Source organism: Peromyscus eremicus, chromosome 7, assembly GCF_949786415.1.
Source record: "Peromyscus eremicus chromosome 7, PerEre_H2_v1, whole genome shotgun sequence".
Taxonomy (NCBI): domain Eukaryota; kingdom Metazoa; phylum Chordata; class Mammalia; order Rodentia; family Cricetidae; genus Peromyscus; species Peromyscus eremicus.
This window is the reverse complement of record NC_081422.1, coordinates 116,299,713-116,315,300: the sequence shown is the minus strand read 5'-3', so window position 1 is coordinate 116,315,300 and position 15,588 is coordinate 116,299,713. Positions and strand designations below refer to the sequence as shown.

The window sequence follows — 15,588 nt, the reverse complement described above, 5'->3', positions numbered from 1 at the left end:
GCAGACCAAGCTCTCAAGACATGAACCTGTGGTAGACAGTTCAGATTCAAATAACACAGAGGCATGCCTTTAATCCCAGCACTCGGAAGGTAGAGGCAGATGGATCTCTGTGAGTTCAAGGCCAGCCTGGTCTACAGAGTGAGTCCCAGGACAGCCAAGACTACAGAGAAACCCTGTCTCGAAAACAAAACAAAAAAAAACAAACAAAAAAAAAAAAAAAAAAAAGGAGAGAGAGATTTTTTCAAACTTTTTAGGTAATCCCTGCTTTCAAGATGAACCATCAGGCTCCCATCCTGACTACTAAAAGTGTGTGACCTCTCTCTGGATAGCTCTATCAGCTCTCGCCAAGGATCCCTGGCACCCATCCTAGGTGGTAGTCTCACTGGGTGATGTCTATTTGACTCCTCCTCCACTATTACTGCTTAACACTTGAGAGAATCTCAAAGTAGTTTGTTTTAAAAATAGTTTGTTATTCCCCACTTAAATAAAAAAGTGTTTGGCCTCTCTATTTGGAATGTGTATCAGGTAAAGTGAAAACCATGGCAGCCTTGTATTAATGTCTCTCGTTGATGAGCCAGCCTGCCTCCATCTTAGGCTTGGAAGCCATCTTACAGTAAAGACAGACTAAATTCACTCCTCTTTATGATTAAATCTCTTGTCAGTTGCCTCTCACCCTCTGACTCTATCAGGAAGGAAGTTTCCTTGATCTCATCTTCCATATTACAGCTCCAAGCCAGGCTCCCTTCAGAATACTCCAAGAGCTACCTGTAGAAGGAAGGGGGGTGGAAGGAAGGTGGCAGCCCCCACCAGCAGGAGCTGGCCCAGAAAAGGCCATCTGCCCCCTGCCCCCGCCCCACTCCACCAACATCTGCTCCCAGCAAATGCTGTGTCTCTGGATCCTCTACAGTGAAATAAACTTACCTTTCCCTGTGGCTTGTTCCAAGGATGAAAGGACAAGTGTGGGAGTTTGAAGGCTGTGGTGAGTGTCCCGTCAACACTGCTTCGCACTCACAGTGAAGAGAGGGTAAGCACCAGCTCCCTCTGTTGATGCCACCTCTTGCCTCAGCTCTGCCCAGGTCAGATGCAGTCTACGTGCCTGGACATGAGTTTGTCTTGTAACTGAGTTTAACAGAAAATGCACAAGGGACTCAGGGACAGATGTCTGCTTGTAAAGAGGCTGTGACCCTGCAGGAAGGTGTCCACACCTTACTCATGTTTTTGAGTGAAGTCTGTGGCATGGACTACAGTACTGGCTGTGCTGTTGCTACTATTTTGAATGCAGAACACCATTAATCACTCTGAACACACCTGCCCCACCTTGCCATGGCACTGGCAGCTTTGGAAGATCTTGATCAAAACTTGGCTGCACAATGAAGCCGTCCACCTTTGTCATGTCTACAATTTTCTGACCACTGTAACCCATGGCACGCCAACCTGACCCTGTTACTTGTAATCTCTGGCAATACTACACAGAAAAGAATTATAAAGGGAGTGAGAAGATTTTTGGTTCCCAGACCGTAGCTATGTGCTGTGGGCTTTATTTCCCTTTGTAAATGTGTCCAGTCCCGTCTCACTTTATCCACACATTTCACTTTATCTCACTTCATTTCCCTTTGTACCTGGACTCATTTTATTCACAAATACATGTTACCCTTAGGATGAAACCCAAAATTTATGAAGTTTCAAGATGGTTAGTAAAAAGAGAGGTGCTTTGCCCATTGCTGTGAAATATTATTTTAACTGGTCAAAAATGTGCTACATTTGTTTATGCTGTGGAATATTATTTTAACTGGGTAAGGGTATGTTACTGTTGTTTATGCTGCATTTGTTTAATGATATGAGGATGTGTGTTTAATTATGTAAAGATGTGCTGCATCTGTTTCACCTTGTCTGCCTAAGGCACCTGATTGGTCTAATAAACAGCTGAACAGCCAATGGCTAGGCAGGAGAAAGGACAGGCAGGGTTGGCAGGCAGAGAGAATAAATAGGAGGAGAACTCTAGGTTAAAGAGAGAAGAGGAATGAAAGAAGAGAACAAGGAGAAAGAGGGGGACATGCTCAGGGCAGGAGGCCAGGCAGCCACCAGACAGACAGACAGACACAAGAAACAGTGAAAGTAAGATACACAGAAAGAAAAGTAAAAAGCCCTGAGGCAAGAGGTAGATAAAGAAAAACAGGTTAAGTTAAAAGAGCTAGCCAGAAATGAGCCTAAGCTAGGCTGAGCATTCAAAAACGAATAAGTCTCTGTGTCATGGTTTGGGAGCTGGTTGGTGGCCCAAAAGAAAAAAAAGCCTGGTACAGCCTATCTTCACAGTCAGGATGCCTTGGTCCTGCATCACCTGAGATGACCTGATCACTCTTCACATTCCAGCCATGTATTCTGGGCTTCTCTCATTCTGAGGTCACTGCTATTGTGTCTACCCAATCAGTATCCCCATAGGGGGCACTTGCCATGCAAACTTCAACAGCTCACATCTGAAAAGCAACCAGCTTATTCTCCACTGTTTCCCAGTAAAGGAGTTCGATGTCTTTAACAAAGGGATTCTAACCCACCACCAGATTACAAAGCATTCCAGAAGTGCAAGAATGGGGAGTGTCTCCTGGCCCACTGTGAAGTGCAGGCTCTTACTGGACAGGCGTGGAGCCCCCACTGAGCCCTGAGGCCTCCTTTGTTCTTCCTTCCTGGGTTTCCAGATAAGTCCGATAGCCAAAGCTGCTCTGCACATGACGCCTGGCTGGCTTAACGACTGGCTTCTGGAAGCATAGGTCAGAAAGGAATGATAACGAGGTGGGTAGCAGTAAGTCACATGATGTTGACTCTCAGATTACAGGTCCCATTTCACCCATCTCTGGGCAGCAAGGAGACCTGGCACCAGTCCCATGTTGGTGTCAGCTCGAGAATGACAGGTTCAGGTGTGGAGGAATCTTTTCAGGAGCATCCCCTCTGGGCACGAAGGGAGTAGTTCAGGGGACTATGACTGGTAGAATGGCAGCTACCTATAGCTGAGGACTCCCCCTATGAGACATCCACTCACATTAAACTGGGAGCTTGGTTTTACTACAGAAAAGAATTTCAGCAGGACTCAGTGTGAAGCAGACCCGGGCTTACAGAGTAGAATAAAAATGAGACCGGTCATCCAACAGAGCACGGGGGAAGGGCTCCTGCAAGAGTAAACATAGCATCTATAGGATTTGTGGCTTATAAAGGCAAAGTGCTCAGAGGATACACGATTTACAATCCAGTTCAAAGATGAAGCAAAGTTCAAATAGTAAATAAAAACACATGAGCTGGCTTACTATTTCTCTTAAAGAATTTTCTCTTGTAAATGAACTGTGAGGCACATTGTTGGGGGTTGGGAGTAGAGAGGCTATTGATTCTGATAAACTCAAAGGTTACATCTGTTCCAGCCCCAGTCAAACACGACCCGCTGGTTTAGCATAAGTCTGCAGTCTGTAGCAGTCTTGATTTTGTCAGCTGTGTGGAAGTTCTAACTGGAAATGCAGACCAGACTCAGATTCTGGGGTGAGTTGCCTCTGTCCCTTCCATGTCCCTTTGATTTTATGCCATTCTAGCCTGTCTTAAATTGTTTTCCCATCAGCAATGCAGAAGTCTGAAAAACATTCCTCCCACAACATTGCTGACTTCCTGGATTGTTCACTGATTGTAGTTGACCTTCTGGGATTTTGAGTGAAACAGCACATTGAGGTGCCTTGCAATCCAAAGTTCTTAGAAGCCTCTGAAATCCCCTCCGTTTACAAGAATTTGGCATTTCCCAAATTTTTAACCATTTGTTTTTGTTTGCAAAGTTTAACCCACAGCATGAAGACTGTCAGATAACAATGAAACACATAGCTCTGACCACAGCAGCGTCAAGCTAAGGTGAGCAGAACCCCAGGGGCAACAAGCCAACAAGACGCTTCAGCTTCTGCCCAGACAAGATGCCTGCGCACCACCCTTTGACATAAGCCTGTTCTCTAAAAGCAGTGAAAAAAAAAAAAAAAAACCAAAAAAACCACATTGCTCTCCCTGCACTGGCTAGTTCTTGATTCCAAACCTAGAGCACAGGTGGAGTAGCCAGAGCTTGTCAGATGTCCCACAGCAGGCTGGCAGGAGGTGAGTGTGGAAACGTGCAAGCCTGTCCTTCAGCACTGGGAATTGCTGTCTAAGCCAGGTCTTAAGGGACTATAGGGAAGGGTGACTCAGGAATTCATCCTCCAACACAGTAACGTGAGATCCTGCCGGGGCCAAACCACTCACCCACAGAGTATGAAGAAATGACAGCGTGGACACAGGGAAGGCCAGCACTCGGACTACAGAAGGGAATTTTCATCCACAACTCCAGGAAGTGAGGAGGAAACCCACACTTCGGGAAATAAACCAGCAATCCTCCTGACTTCAAGAGCCAAATAGGGGCGGAGCAAAGGGCAGCTCATGGCCCTTGTGAAATGAAGGGGAGTCATAGAGAGAACCAGAGAGAAGTCCCAGGGTCTCAATGTAATTTCTGCCCATCTCCGTGGGGTACTGGGCTACGGACAAAATGCTGTTTTAGCATCTGCAGTTTTTGAATTTGGCCAAATGAACTGCCTGAGAGACATTTGAGCATTCCCACGTCCCATGGCCTGGGGAGGTGCCTGTTAAAGTGCAGGTTCCCAGGCCCTGCCCACTGCCTTCAGAGTGACACCCTCTTAGGAGCAGCGCTTTGGCTCTGCATCTGTACCAGACAGCTGCGAGGACTCTTAGGTGCCTGAGTTTGCACTTTGCTGCTCTGAGAGTTGGCCCAGTCCCATGACATGCTCAGACTTCTGCTGAGGCAGGCTCGTGCATGAGAATGACAGCCTCTGGTATCATATCAGCTGCCACGGAAACACTGTGAAATGGGAGGGGCCCACAGAGGGCAGAGGTTGTCCCCAGCTGTCTCATCAGAATGCAGCCCTCCCATGTTGTCCTGGCTTCTCCTCTTCACTCCCTAAGTCTCCACATGCCCTAGCCTCAATGCCCCCGACCAAAACCACCACCACCACCACCACCACCACCACTTGCCACTTGAACAGGTATCTGGGAAAGGTCTGATGGGATTTTACAGTCAGTAGAAACGTGTTAAGCTGGTTAGTACCAGGAGGGAAATACCTTTAGTCATTGGTGTTGGCACCTTAGACGCCACACCCAACTGTTTTTGTTGCTGTAATGTCTAACTGTGAAAACTGGCACACAAGCTCACACGAGCAGTGTAAACACTGCAGTAGTGTATGGGGCACTATCCCCACCCTGCCACGACTGACGCCTTCCTAACTCTACCATGGAAGAAGCCTCAGTTGCCTTTACACACCCATGTCCACAAGAGTCCAGGATCAGACCATGCGACAAAGAATGTTCTGCCTTTTCATTTGTCAGCCAAGGGACTCTTCCTTCACAAATGAATGCAATATTTCGAAAGAAAAAAAGTAGGCCTGGTTTATTCTAAATCTTCAATTAACAGGCACTTCATGGAAACACTTTTGTTGTTCCTTTTTTTGTTTGTGTTTGTTTTTTGAAACAGGGTTTTTCTGAGTAACAGGCTGGCCTTGAGATCTGCCTGCCTCTGCCTCCCGAGTGCTTCATGGAAACATGTTAAGCCCTAAGTGAATGCACAATTCTTTAAGGATTAAAAAATATGATGTAATAAAACTTATCTAACTCACTTATAAAAAAAATTGATAAGGAAGTTCTAAATTAGCTTACCTCTTAGCTATAAAATTTAAGGTGACCATAAAGCCAGATCATTGCTTGTAACTGGGCAAATAAATTCAGCCAGTTTTGAATATAACATAACACTAAAAAAAAAAAACTTCTAAGGAGAATTTTCAGGGAAAAAAGCATGAGGATATGCTAGCAAACACGAGATGAATAAAGAAATGTGGTTTTTATTTGCTGAGACACGGTCTCACATAGCCCTGGCTGATCTCAAACTTACTACATAGCTAAGAATGACCTTGAATTTCTGACCTTTCTTCCACCATCTCCTGAGTGCTGGGATTATTGGCATGTGCCATCAATGCTGGAGACCAAGCCCATGTTAGGCAAACACTCTACTTAAAGTGAACTACATCCCCAGCTCAAGAAATAAGTCATAATGTAGAGAAATGTGTATTCTAGTGCCAGGAACCCTTTCAGCAAGTTTAAGCCAAGAAGGTGGCCCAGGTGTGTTAGCACATGTTTGCAGTTCAACATTTGGGAGGTAGAGGCAGAGGAATCATGAGTTCGAGGCTTGTCCAGGTGACATAGCAAGATCCTGTTTCAAAACAACGGAGAGTCTGTACTTCCAAGCTATGACTTCATAGCTCAAGTTTTAATAACTGGCATGCAGCCTTCCACACATTGACTCTGACCCTCAGCCCCAGCATGGATCTACATGGCCATACAGAAGTCAACACAGCCAGGAAAATCCCATAGTTGCCTTCTTAGCTATTTTATAGTAACCAAGATTTCTTCCCTGTATTTTATGTGGCTTTTATTAAGACATAATGAATGTACAAGGCTCCAAACTTACATATGTACATAAACAGAAGCGTCCCTCTCAAAGCTAACCACTGTTAACAAACTCAAGTACACATTTCTCTTCCAAAAACTGTCTATACATATCTATGAGCATATGTGTGTTAAGCATAAGTTTAAGAAACTTCAGACACACACTATTCTGTATGCAGGCACATATTTTTGTGTGCCTGCATACATATACATGGAATATTCTGCATTTTTCTGGTTTTCAAAATTTGATGTTTTAGAAATTTTCTATATAGCCACTTACAGATCAACCTCATTCATAAGACTATATAATAGTCCAGTGCATGGCTGTTATTGATATAGATGTGTGCCTGGTCCTCAGCTGGGGGTTGTTACTGATATAGATACGCGCTTGGTCCTCAGCTGGCAGCTGGTTTAGGTCATGCAAACTTCTGGCCATAGCTGGCAGATGGAGGCCAAGGCTAAAGGATGAGAGCCAGCTCTGATCCCTGCCTGAGCATTCTGCTTCCTGGTTGGTCAGCGATGAGATATGAACAAGCAGCCTGCCGCCCCTACCACCCTGAATATTGCCATGCCTTGCCTACTACAAAGCTGAGATGAAATAATTTCTTCTTCTCCCAACTGCTTCTGTCCCATATTTTGTCCCAGCATGGGGAAATTAATACAATGATCGTGTTATAGCTGAACCACGTTTGGTTCCAGACTTCTAATTTGACAGTGCTCAGAGGCTTTCACTTTTCTAATTGGGTTATTGATCTATTCAGACTTTATCCCTGTACACAAGAGGAATGGATTCTGTGTTAATTTTCACATGATTATCCACACTTGGACCATTTTACGTGTTTCCCATCAACGCTGTTTGGACTTGCTGTTTGTAGCTGTCGCCCCATCAGTCATCTTTCTTCTCCACTACTTTCCTCCGGGGCTCTTATTTCCTATACTTGGTACAAGTGTGCTGCTGGACCTGGCATGGCTGTTTAATCAAAGACACATATGAATAAAGACATTCAAAGAGTTCTGACATTGTGAAATGCACTCGACAATGAAGAGAACAGAACCATTTCTAGTACCCGCATGGACATGAGTGATGCTGTGTGTGGCGGCCACAAAACTGGCACAGCCCAGAGCAGCCAGCCCTCAGAACCAGTGTTGACAGGACATGACTGGATCATGGCCCTGTCATAACTGTTCTAACAGATGGGTCCAGGCCAAAGAGTCAGGAAAACACACAGCTGCCCCTCTGGTGCCAGCACTGTCAAGTTTATTCTGTCAAATAAAGCAGAGGTACAAATAACTTAGCAAACGTCAAGTATAGTAAAGAGGCCTTTTATAAGAAAAACATTTAGCGACCATTGTATTCTCAAGAATTCTCAGATTATAAACTTCTCTGCTTCAATCTTTACAAAATCACATATACCAAGGAAAAGTTTAATTGTTAAGAAGCATCATGACATGTTTCCAACAAAGCAAAGCAGTCAGTAGGAAAGCCAGCGTCATTTGACATTTGGGTGGATCTGTTTCTTGTGGAGAAACTTCCTCCTTCAGCTAGCAGAGACTGAGGCTGGAGAGTGTCAAACAAAAGTGCAGCCCAGACTTTGTACCACTCTCAAGTTTGAATTTGGCCATCTAAAACACTAACATCAAAGAAAAAGCTATTTTATTCTCTAGGTGTTGAAAGTAAGCACTTCTGGTCTCATGTTGGTTTTCTGTAACAACATAGTTCATTTAACAAGCCAGATAAAGGGTCACTGGGAAGCTGCTTCTCCTGCTTTAGTGTAATTTACACATTCTCCTGTAGGTAAGGGTGTGGAAAACAGAACAGTTAATCTTTCTGGCAGTTAATTAACTGTGATATAATCTTATATTTTCCAAAAAAATTCATAATTAGCTACTAAAAATGCAATAGCCCAAATCACCAAGCCATGCTTTGTGCTGGTCCAGCTTTTATTTGTGTGATCTATCAAACAATGTTGGAAACAACAATCCTCTTTGCTCTCTGTACAGGGGCCTTTCTTAGCATCCAGCTACCACATGGCGCTTTTTCATAGTTTCAAAGTTTCCCTCATTTTAACTGTGAAAAAGTTATAAATTCAATGGTGGTTTCTGCCAAACAGTTAAAACAACATTATAGATTTTTTTATAATCTTGATTCAAGTATATAAGTGATTAGATTAACATAATATTCAATAAAAAATAAATACAAGTTCTAGCTCATTTCTGGTGCCATGAGATATACCAGCACCACCTATTTTTAAATGTTAGTGGTTAAAAATGTATTAAGCACCATATAAGTTAGCTGTTCATGAAAACACAGTATGACTTGGTTTACTGGAAGGTAACAGTCTTAATATCCCTGTAACTGAGAAAACCTGTTCATTTGCTATATCCTGGTTCCTGGAAAAGAACAGCATTCACAGGAAGGAAAGGGTACACCTGGGGTTCTGCTTCTCAGTACCTGAATTACTGAGTATATACGTAATATTTTATAGAAGCCTAGAACAGGGTCACACAAAGAAGGTTCCAAGGAACTGTGCTGTGGCAACCTGCATGTCACCATGGAGCACACTAAAAATGCTGAACAGAGCTTTGCAGCCTTAAACATAAAATGGGAAAACCAGAAGAGTTAATACTAGCAATCGACTCTCATCTTCTTAATCAAAACTTATCTTTTCATTCCATTTCAAAATGAAATATTCTAAACTCCATTTCAAAAATGAAGTATTCTAAAATGAATTTTTTTTACTTAAAAATACTTGGATTAACTATGTTAGTTGTTAGAGATGGTAAATACATGCGAACAAAATAAAGTGCACCTTCACAGTATTTAACGTAACAGACCCAGAAGTCACTTAGTTAAATTGGCATATAGACTGAAATATGAAAAGCACCTAACTAGCAAAGTGAGGTAAAAATGGGAAAAGTCTCAGCTGAAAAACCACAATTTTTCAGTACATCAGAAGGACAAATAACCTTTATTTAAGGCTACTATTAAATTGGAAGACTTTTGTGTATTTCAATTTTGTGTAGGAGAAAGGAAAGCCATTCTTCTGGAAGGCACTAATTGGTTTAAATGTGGAAGTGACTTCCTAAGTCCAGAAGAGTCCAGTCCAGGAGACTGCCTGGTTCTTGAGTTGTACTTCTTACTCTTCCCGTGGTTGTAGGGTTTTGCTCAAGAATGGCGTCAGTCACAGGTGCTCCCACAGCTCGGTGTGCTCAGTCTACCGTGTGGCAGATCTCCTTGACTTTCTGGTTGAACTCTTCTGGCTGATCTGCATACACATAATGCCCTGCCCCCAGGATAGCCTGGGAAAGGAAGAGCCAGAAAGGCCAGAGAGTGAAACACAACAGTAGGTAGACAACTGTGCTCAGAAACAAGAGCCACTAAGTCTTAAAAAGGTGAGACTCATCTGCAAACTACTGAGGATTTCCATCAGAAGGCTTTGAGATAAAGAGGAAAATCTCCTGAATCTTAATAACTCTACCATGCACGAAACACAAAGACACTCTAAACTGATGGGTTAATGCAGGAGCCAGTGAACAGTTCAACTGTGTGTACTGCGTTGGGAGGTGGGTGTGAGCCTATATGATACTGGACTAGTCTTTCAGTGTCCCCACAGAGACTGAGAAGACCCTCAGAAAGGTGATTCACTACTGAGACATAAAAGTGTGTATGGCCCAAAGCCTCCCACATCCCTGTGACATCAGGTCTCTGAATGGGGCCCAGACTGGGAAACTCAAGGGAGTAATCAATCAGACTTCACTGTGAATGAAAAACAAGGCCAGATCCACACTCACTATTGTCTTCACATAGGACTTCGGTCGCAGTGACTGGATGCTGGTACCAGAGTTGCCATCTATGCAGGATCGGGCACCAAAGATCACAGAAACTGGAATGTCAGGATGCAAATCTCCTATCCGCTGAAGCATCGGCCGTTTTGCCCACCCATAAGGAATCGTCATGTTTTTGAAAGCTGTCTCACCACTGTGGAGAGGAGAAGCACACTGCATGATCCTGGGGATGAGTCTGCACATCAGTCTCATCATTAAAACATACTCATATTTGGCTTTCCAGGGTTTAAGAAAAATGTTTATTTAAGCCTTTAAACAATTTACTAGATAATGTAAAGGGGAAATCCATACATTACTGCTTATTAGATAAACAAAGCTATAGTATATAATTGTAGCTAATTTAAAGTTTTCTTCTAATTCAAAATAAGAAACTGAAGCTGGGAGTAATGGATGCTCTGCAGAAGCCCCTAGAAATTGCTGAACAAGTCAATGACGATAGAGACACAAGTGACCAGCCAGCCAGTCACAAAACTGCAATCTCTTAGGATCAGCAGCCTCCAGCTCCTCTACTGACAGAGACTCTAACCTACTTTCACACACTGCTGCTGCAGCTCCACCCACTGATGGTTTCCATGGATCTAACCTCCAACAGGGAGGGCAGGAGGAGGGAAAACACAGGAGGAGGCTGGGTAGCATCCTGGCCTTGCCCCAGGCCTGCCTAATGAATACTCATCCCAGGCCTGCGTGTAAGAGGACAGCTCAAGCATTTGTCATGGATGCAGCCTAGAACTCCTGAGTCCGAGCCTTAAACTGGGTTAGGAGTTACTGTGCTTGGTGGTCTCCCAGGCTGGGTTCAAACTCCCTGTGAATGTTCCTCAACTTCATGCCCCACGCCCAGCAGGGATCACACTGTTGACATACCACAAACCACAGAACCTGAAGCTCCCTTCTTGAGGCTTCTCCCAGTGCCCCACATCTTCAGTTTGCTCTCTACTGCTACCTTGCACCTAGTACCCAAAGCCCTATTTTAGGAAACCATACGTTTGTTCCCTTGCGTTTTCTGGCTGCTCTGCACTTGTTTGAGTACTCTCTCCCTCTCTAGTCCTAAAGTTAACAAGCAGAACGCTACCCCACTCACCCTTATCAGCCCTAACCCGTGAAGCCATGCTTCTCACACTGATGCGCAGACATCAGGAGATGCTCAGTAAGGTGGGTGAGAGCAGCCACGTGCACTGAAGAGTGCTGCCTGGCCTCTCCCACGTGCACACGCCTGCGAGGCTCTAGCAGTCTACAGACACTGCCTTTGTTTAACTGGGCACCTCCTGTGTTGTGGAGCCTCCACACTCAGTTTAGGAAATAAGTTTGAAGTGAAATTCCTTTCTCTCTCAACCTAGACCTCCTCTTTGAGATTCTTAACCTAAGCTGTCCTCAGATTAGCCATACTCTTTGAGGGGAAGAAAGTGTATCTTATTTATAATGCCCATCAGAATACACAATGTTTTTACATAATGGTCACTTTATGAGTAGACAGAGAATTATGTAGCAGAAATATCCCTTTTAAAATATATTTAATTACCAATAAATACAAATTTATAAAAAGAAAAGTTTGAAGCACAAACAGTAAATTTAGAATTATAGTTTTCTAGACACAGCAGGGAAGCCTCACATAGAAACTAATGGCAGTTGTGACAGCACACACACACACACACACACACACACACACACACACACACACACACACCACAAGACCTGAACAAGCTCAAACAAGACAAAATCCCAGATTGGAAAGGCAAAGGGAAGAGGGCATGAAGTTCTACCTCTGGTTAAGGAGCTAGTGGCAACTGACGGCCGCTGGGAGAGGAAGACCCAGTTTTCTCTAAGGTGTGTTCCCTGGCAGGTCAACCACCCTCTGGTAGAAGGTCACACACCCAAAATATATGAGCAGCACCAACTGCATTTTATAGGTTAAAAAAAAAAGAGGACACAAAGCTGGTTAAGTAGGGAAGGGGGATAATTATGGGAGGAGCTGGGGAAAGGTAACTATGATCAAAATTAGATTGTACAAAATTTTCAAGAAACTAATAAAAATGAGAAAAAATTTAGAATCATAAACCTTACCTCGGGGTCTGTACATTACAGTGGTAGATGTACTCTGTCACAGTGTCATCCTCAAACATAGAGGAGTACTTCCGTTTGAAATCAGGCCTTAAGCGCTGCACTAGACTTAACCCTATTTGACAGAAAATAAAAACACATATCTTCTAAGTCATTAACTTACAGCATAGAAATAGTGTTTATTTATATTGTAAGTGCTATGTATATACACGTTTTTAAATATATATTTTAGGTTGGAAAAAAGCATACATCCTGAAAGATGCTCTCCAGTTCCCTTGAAGGTGCTCTACATTGACCTACAGGTGTGCTGTAGAAGCTTTAAATATCTTAATTTCCAAGAACTTGTTTTTGTAGAATAAATTTGTTAACTGAGGTCATTGAATAGAGCAGCCTATACATAAAAGCACATTATTGGTTTGAATTCTTTTCTCTCGATAGTAACATAATAAGAATATGTTAGAGTTTAAATAAGCAAACTAGGCAATATATAATTTTTTTTTCCTCTATGATAAAATAAACTCACAATTTCTGTTTGGGACACTCAGATATTCCCTCCTGAGTCATACTGATGGCACAAGGCCTCAAGGAAAACAGAGAGCAGAGGCCTCTTGTGGCCCGGTTGTTTGTTGTAGGGCTCCACACTGCCTATTTTCTCCTGGATCACTCACTGCTCATTATTCTAGCAAAATGTTCCTTCTTTGCTTGGCTCTCCCACTTCTGAAGAATCACATCACTTGGAGAATTCTGAGCCACAGATGATTTTCTGTGTCACCTCAGCCATGCCCAAGCACAGGCAGTAGCAGAAGACAGGGAACTGGCTCTACACTCCACCTATTACTGCCTGTCTGAACCTTAAACATTCCTGCAGGCTCAGGTTCTAAACTTAAATAGCTGGTGGCACTATTTTGGGAGGCGATAGAGAATTGAGGAGGCAGGGTCTAGCTGGTAGAAACAGGCAACTAGAATGGATGTTTCCTGGTCCGGAGGATGTGAACAGCCTCCATGACCATGATGTGCATTCCTTCCCAGTCACAATGATCCCAAAACCCCTGAAACTGAATTAATGTAAATCCATTGCTCTTTGTTTTGGTAAAGTATTTGGTTAGTGATATGAAAATTCATTAAGACTGCCTTCTAATTAATTTCTTTCTTCTCTCTCTCTCTCTCTCTCTCTCTCTCTCTCTCTCTCTCTCTCTTTCTTTTTTTCTTTTGTTTTTTTCTGTGTTGTCTTGGTGCCTGTCCTGGATCTTGCTCTGTAGACCAGGCTGGCCTCGAACTCACAGAGATCCACCTGCTTCTGCCTCCCGAGTGCTGGGATTAAAGGCTTGTGCCACCATTGCCCGGTGTAATTTCTTTTCACACTTTCCTTTCCCCATAATTGTTATTTGTATGCTGGTGATGCAGTACAATCTGTTCACATTTCTTGAGTTTCCAAAAAGCTCACCAAGGGGCAGCCAAATATCCAGAAAGGAGTGGTTTTTAAGACAGACTGAGGAGGAGAAATCGTATCTGAATGAGCCCTGAAGAAGTGTTGCATGTCACTAGTTTAACCCTGTAGTTTCTTATGACTCCCTTACCCAACTGTTCTCACCCAAAGGGCAAGGAGGTTTCCAGGACTGGAAAGAAGGGAACAGAATCTAGCCAGCCAGGGAGTGGTCACTCTATACCTTTATCTGCCTTCCCATGCCTCTCTCCTTTTCCTTCTAATAGAATACAGCTTCCTTCTATCGTACGGATTTAGGCAGCAATTGCCAAGGAAGGCTGACTTCCCTTGAGCTCTGAAGCAAACTGTCATCAGGAACAGAAATGTATCCTAGACAAAGAACTAGTGGTAGGCAGAGAGAGAGAAGAGATGGTCTACTGGAGCCTTCTTCACTGCCATAGAAGATTCTAAAGAACATTTTTCCTGTTTTCCTCTTTGTTCCAGGAGCTGCTTTGTGAGATGAGACTTCATGTCATGGAATCATTGGATAACAACCAGGGAAGAGAGGATCACAGGGCTGGAGATATGACTCAGCAGTTAACAGCACTGGCTGGTCTTCCTGAGTTCAGTTCCCAGCACCCACATAGTGGCTCACAACCATCTGTAACTCCAGTTCCAGGGTATCTGATGCCATCTTCTGGCCTCCTAGGGCACCAGGCATACACATGGTGTACAGGCATACATGCAGACAAAACACTCATATATACACAATTTTTTTTTTTAAGATTGTTAAAAGGATCACAGACATAGGCCAGGATGGTGGTATACATCTTTAATTCTACCACTCAGAAGACAGAGACAGGTGGATCTCTGTGAATTTGAGGTCAGCTTGATCTACATTTGGGGTTCCAGGCCAGTTGGGGCTACATAGTGAAACCCTGTCTCAGTTGATAATTTTCATCATCAGAGGCACAGAAACAAGCACCAACATCACAGAAGCTAGCAGAAAGTGATAGAGCCACCCACCTCATGGTTTAAGGCATTTATCAGATATTCAGTTATTTATTGCTAAAAGCACTACCAACTTATATAAACTGTAAGGGGGCAGAGTAGAGGCTAGAGAAGGAAATTTCTGTGGCTATGAGCTAAGACATTGGAACTAAGAGTCTAAACATTAATACTCAAAACAAATAAATACTTAAAGTAAATAAATAATCAGGAGTCCCCAGAATGTTCATGCAAACGATGGTTTTACCTTTCATCACACTAACAGGAAGGAGGAAAGAAGATCTGAGTATGGTGACATTGGTCAGCTCCACAGTCAATCAATTAGGTTTTATGATCTACTGCTTAAGTCTCTCTGATAGCCACGTACTCTCAAATGATCACCAGAGGTCATCATGCTTCATGCCTGCCCATATCCGATACTGCATTTACTTGGATTTTAGGGTGCTGAGACTGACCTACCTTATCCCCAGCACTTCCCTCTGTCTCTGCTTTGCTAATTACTTGCAATGTTTTACCATATAAAAGCTCCCTCTCAAGGAAAGTGATCAGCTTCATCTTATTATTATTCAGCATGACACTTATTAAGGGATAATCAGGGAAGTAAGAGCTCTGATTTATTCACAACTTTGACTAACAATGGTGATCAGTAAACACAGATGGATGACACTTCAATTTAGGACAGTAGAGAAGCAATAGGTGTTCAGTAAAAATCATATTTTGAATTTTGATGGTTTCCTGAGCTGACATGTGGA

General features: G+C 43.3%; 1 protein-coding gene across 2 annotated transcripts in view; it reads right to left on the bottom strand.

Annotated features, from left to right (window-relative positions):
• Window positions 1-9,454: 9,454 nt before the first annotated feature.
• The window catches only part of Abhd5 (abhydrolase domain containing 5, lysophosphatidic acid acyltransferase), a 32,897-nt gene continuing 26,763 nt past the window's right edge, over window positions 9,455-15,588 (bottom strand). For both annotated transcript variants that reach the window (XM_059268961.1, XM_059268962.1), the window contains exons 5-7: window positions 12,409-12,520; window positions 10,297-10,483; window positions 9,455-9,804 (exon numbers count right to left, since the gene is read on the bottom strand). In XM_059268961.1, coding sequence (XP_059124944.1) covers window positions 9,715-9,804; window positions 10,297-10,483; window positions 12,409-12,520 — 389 coding nt within the window. In that variant the 3' untranslated portion in view covers window positions 9,455-9,714. The remainder of the gene's footprint in view (window positions 9,805-10,296; window positions 10,484-12,408; window positions 12,521-15,588) is intronic.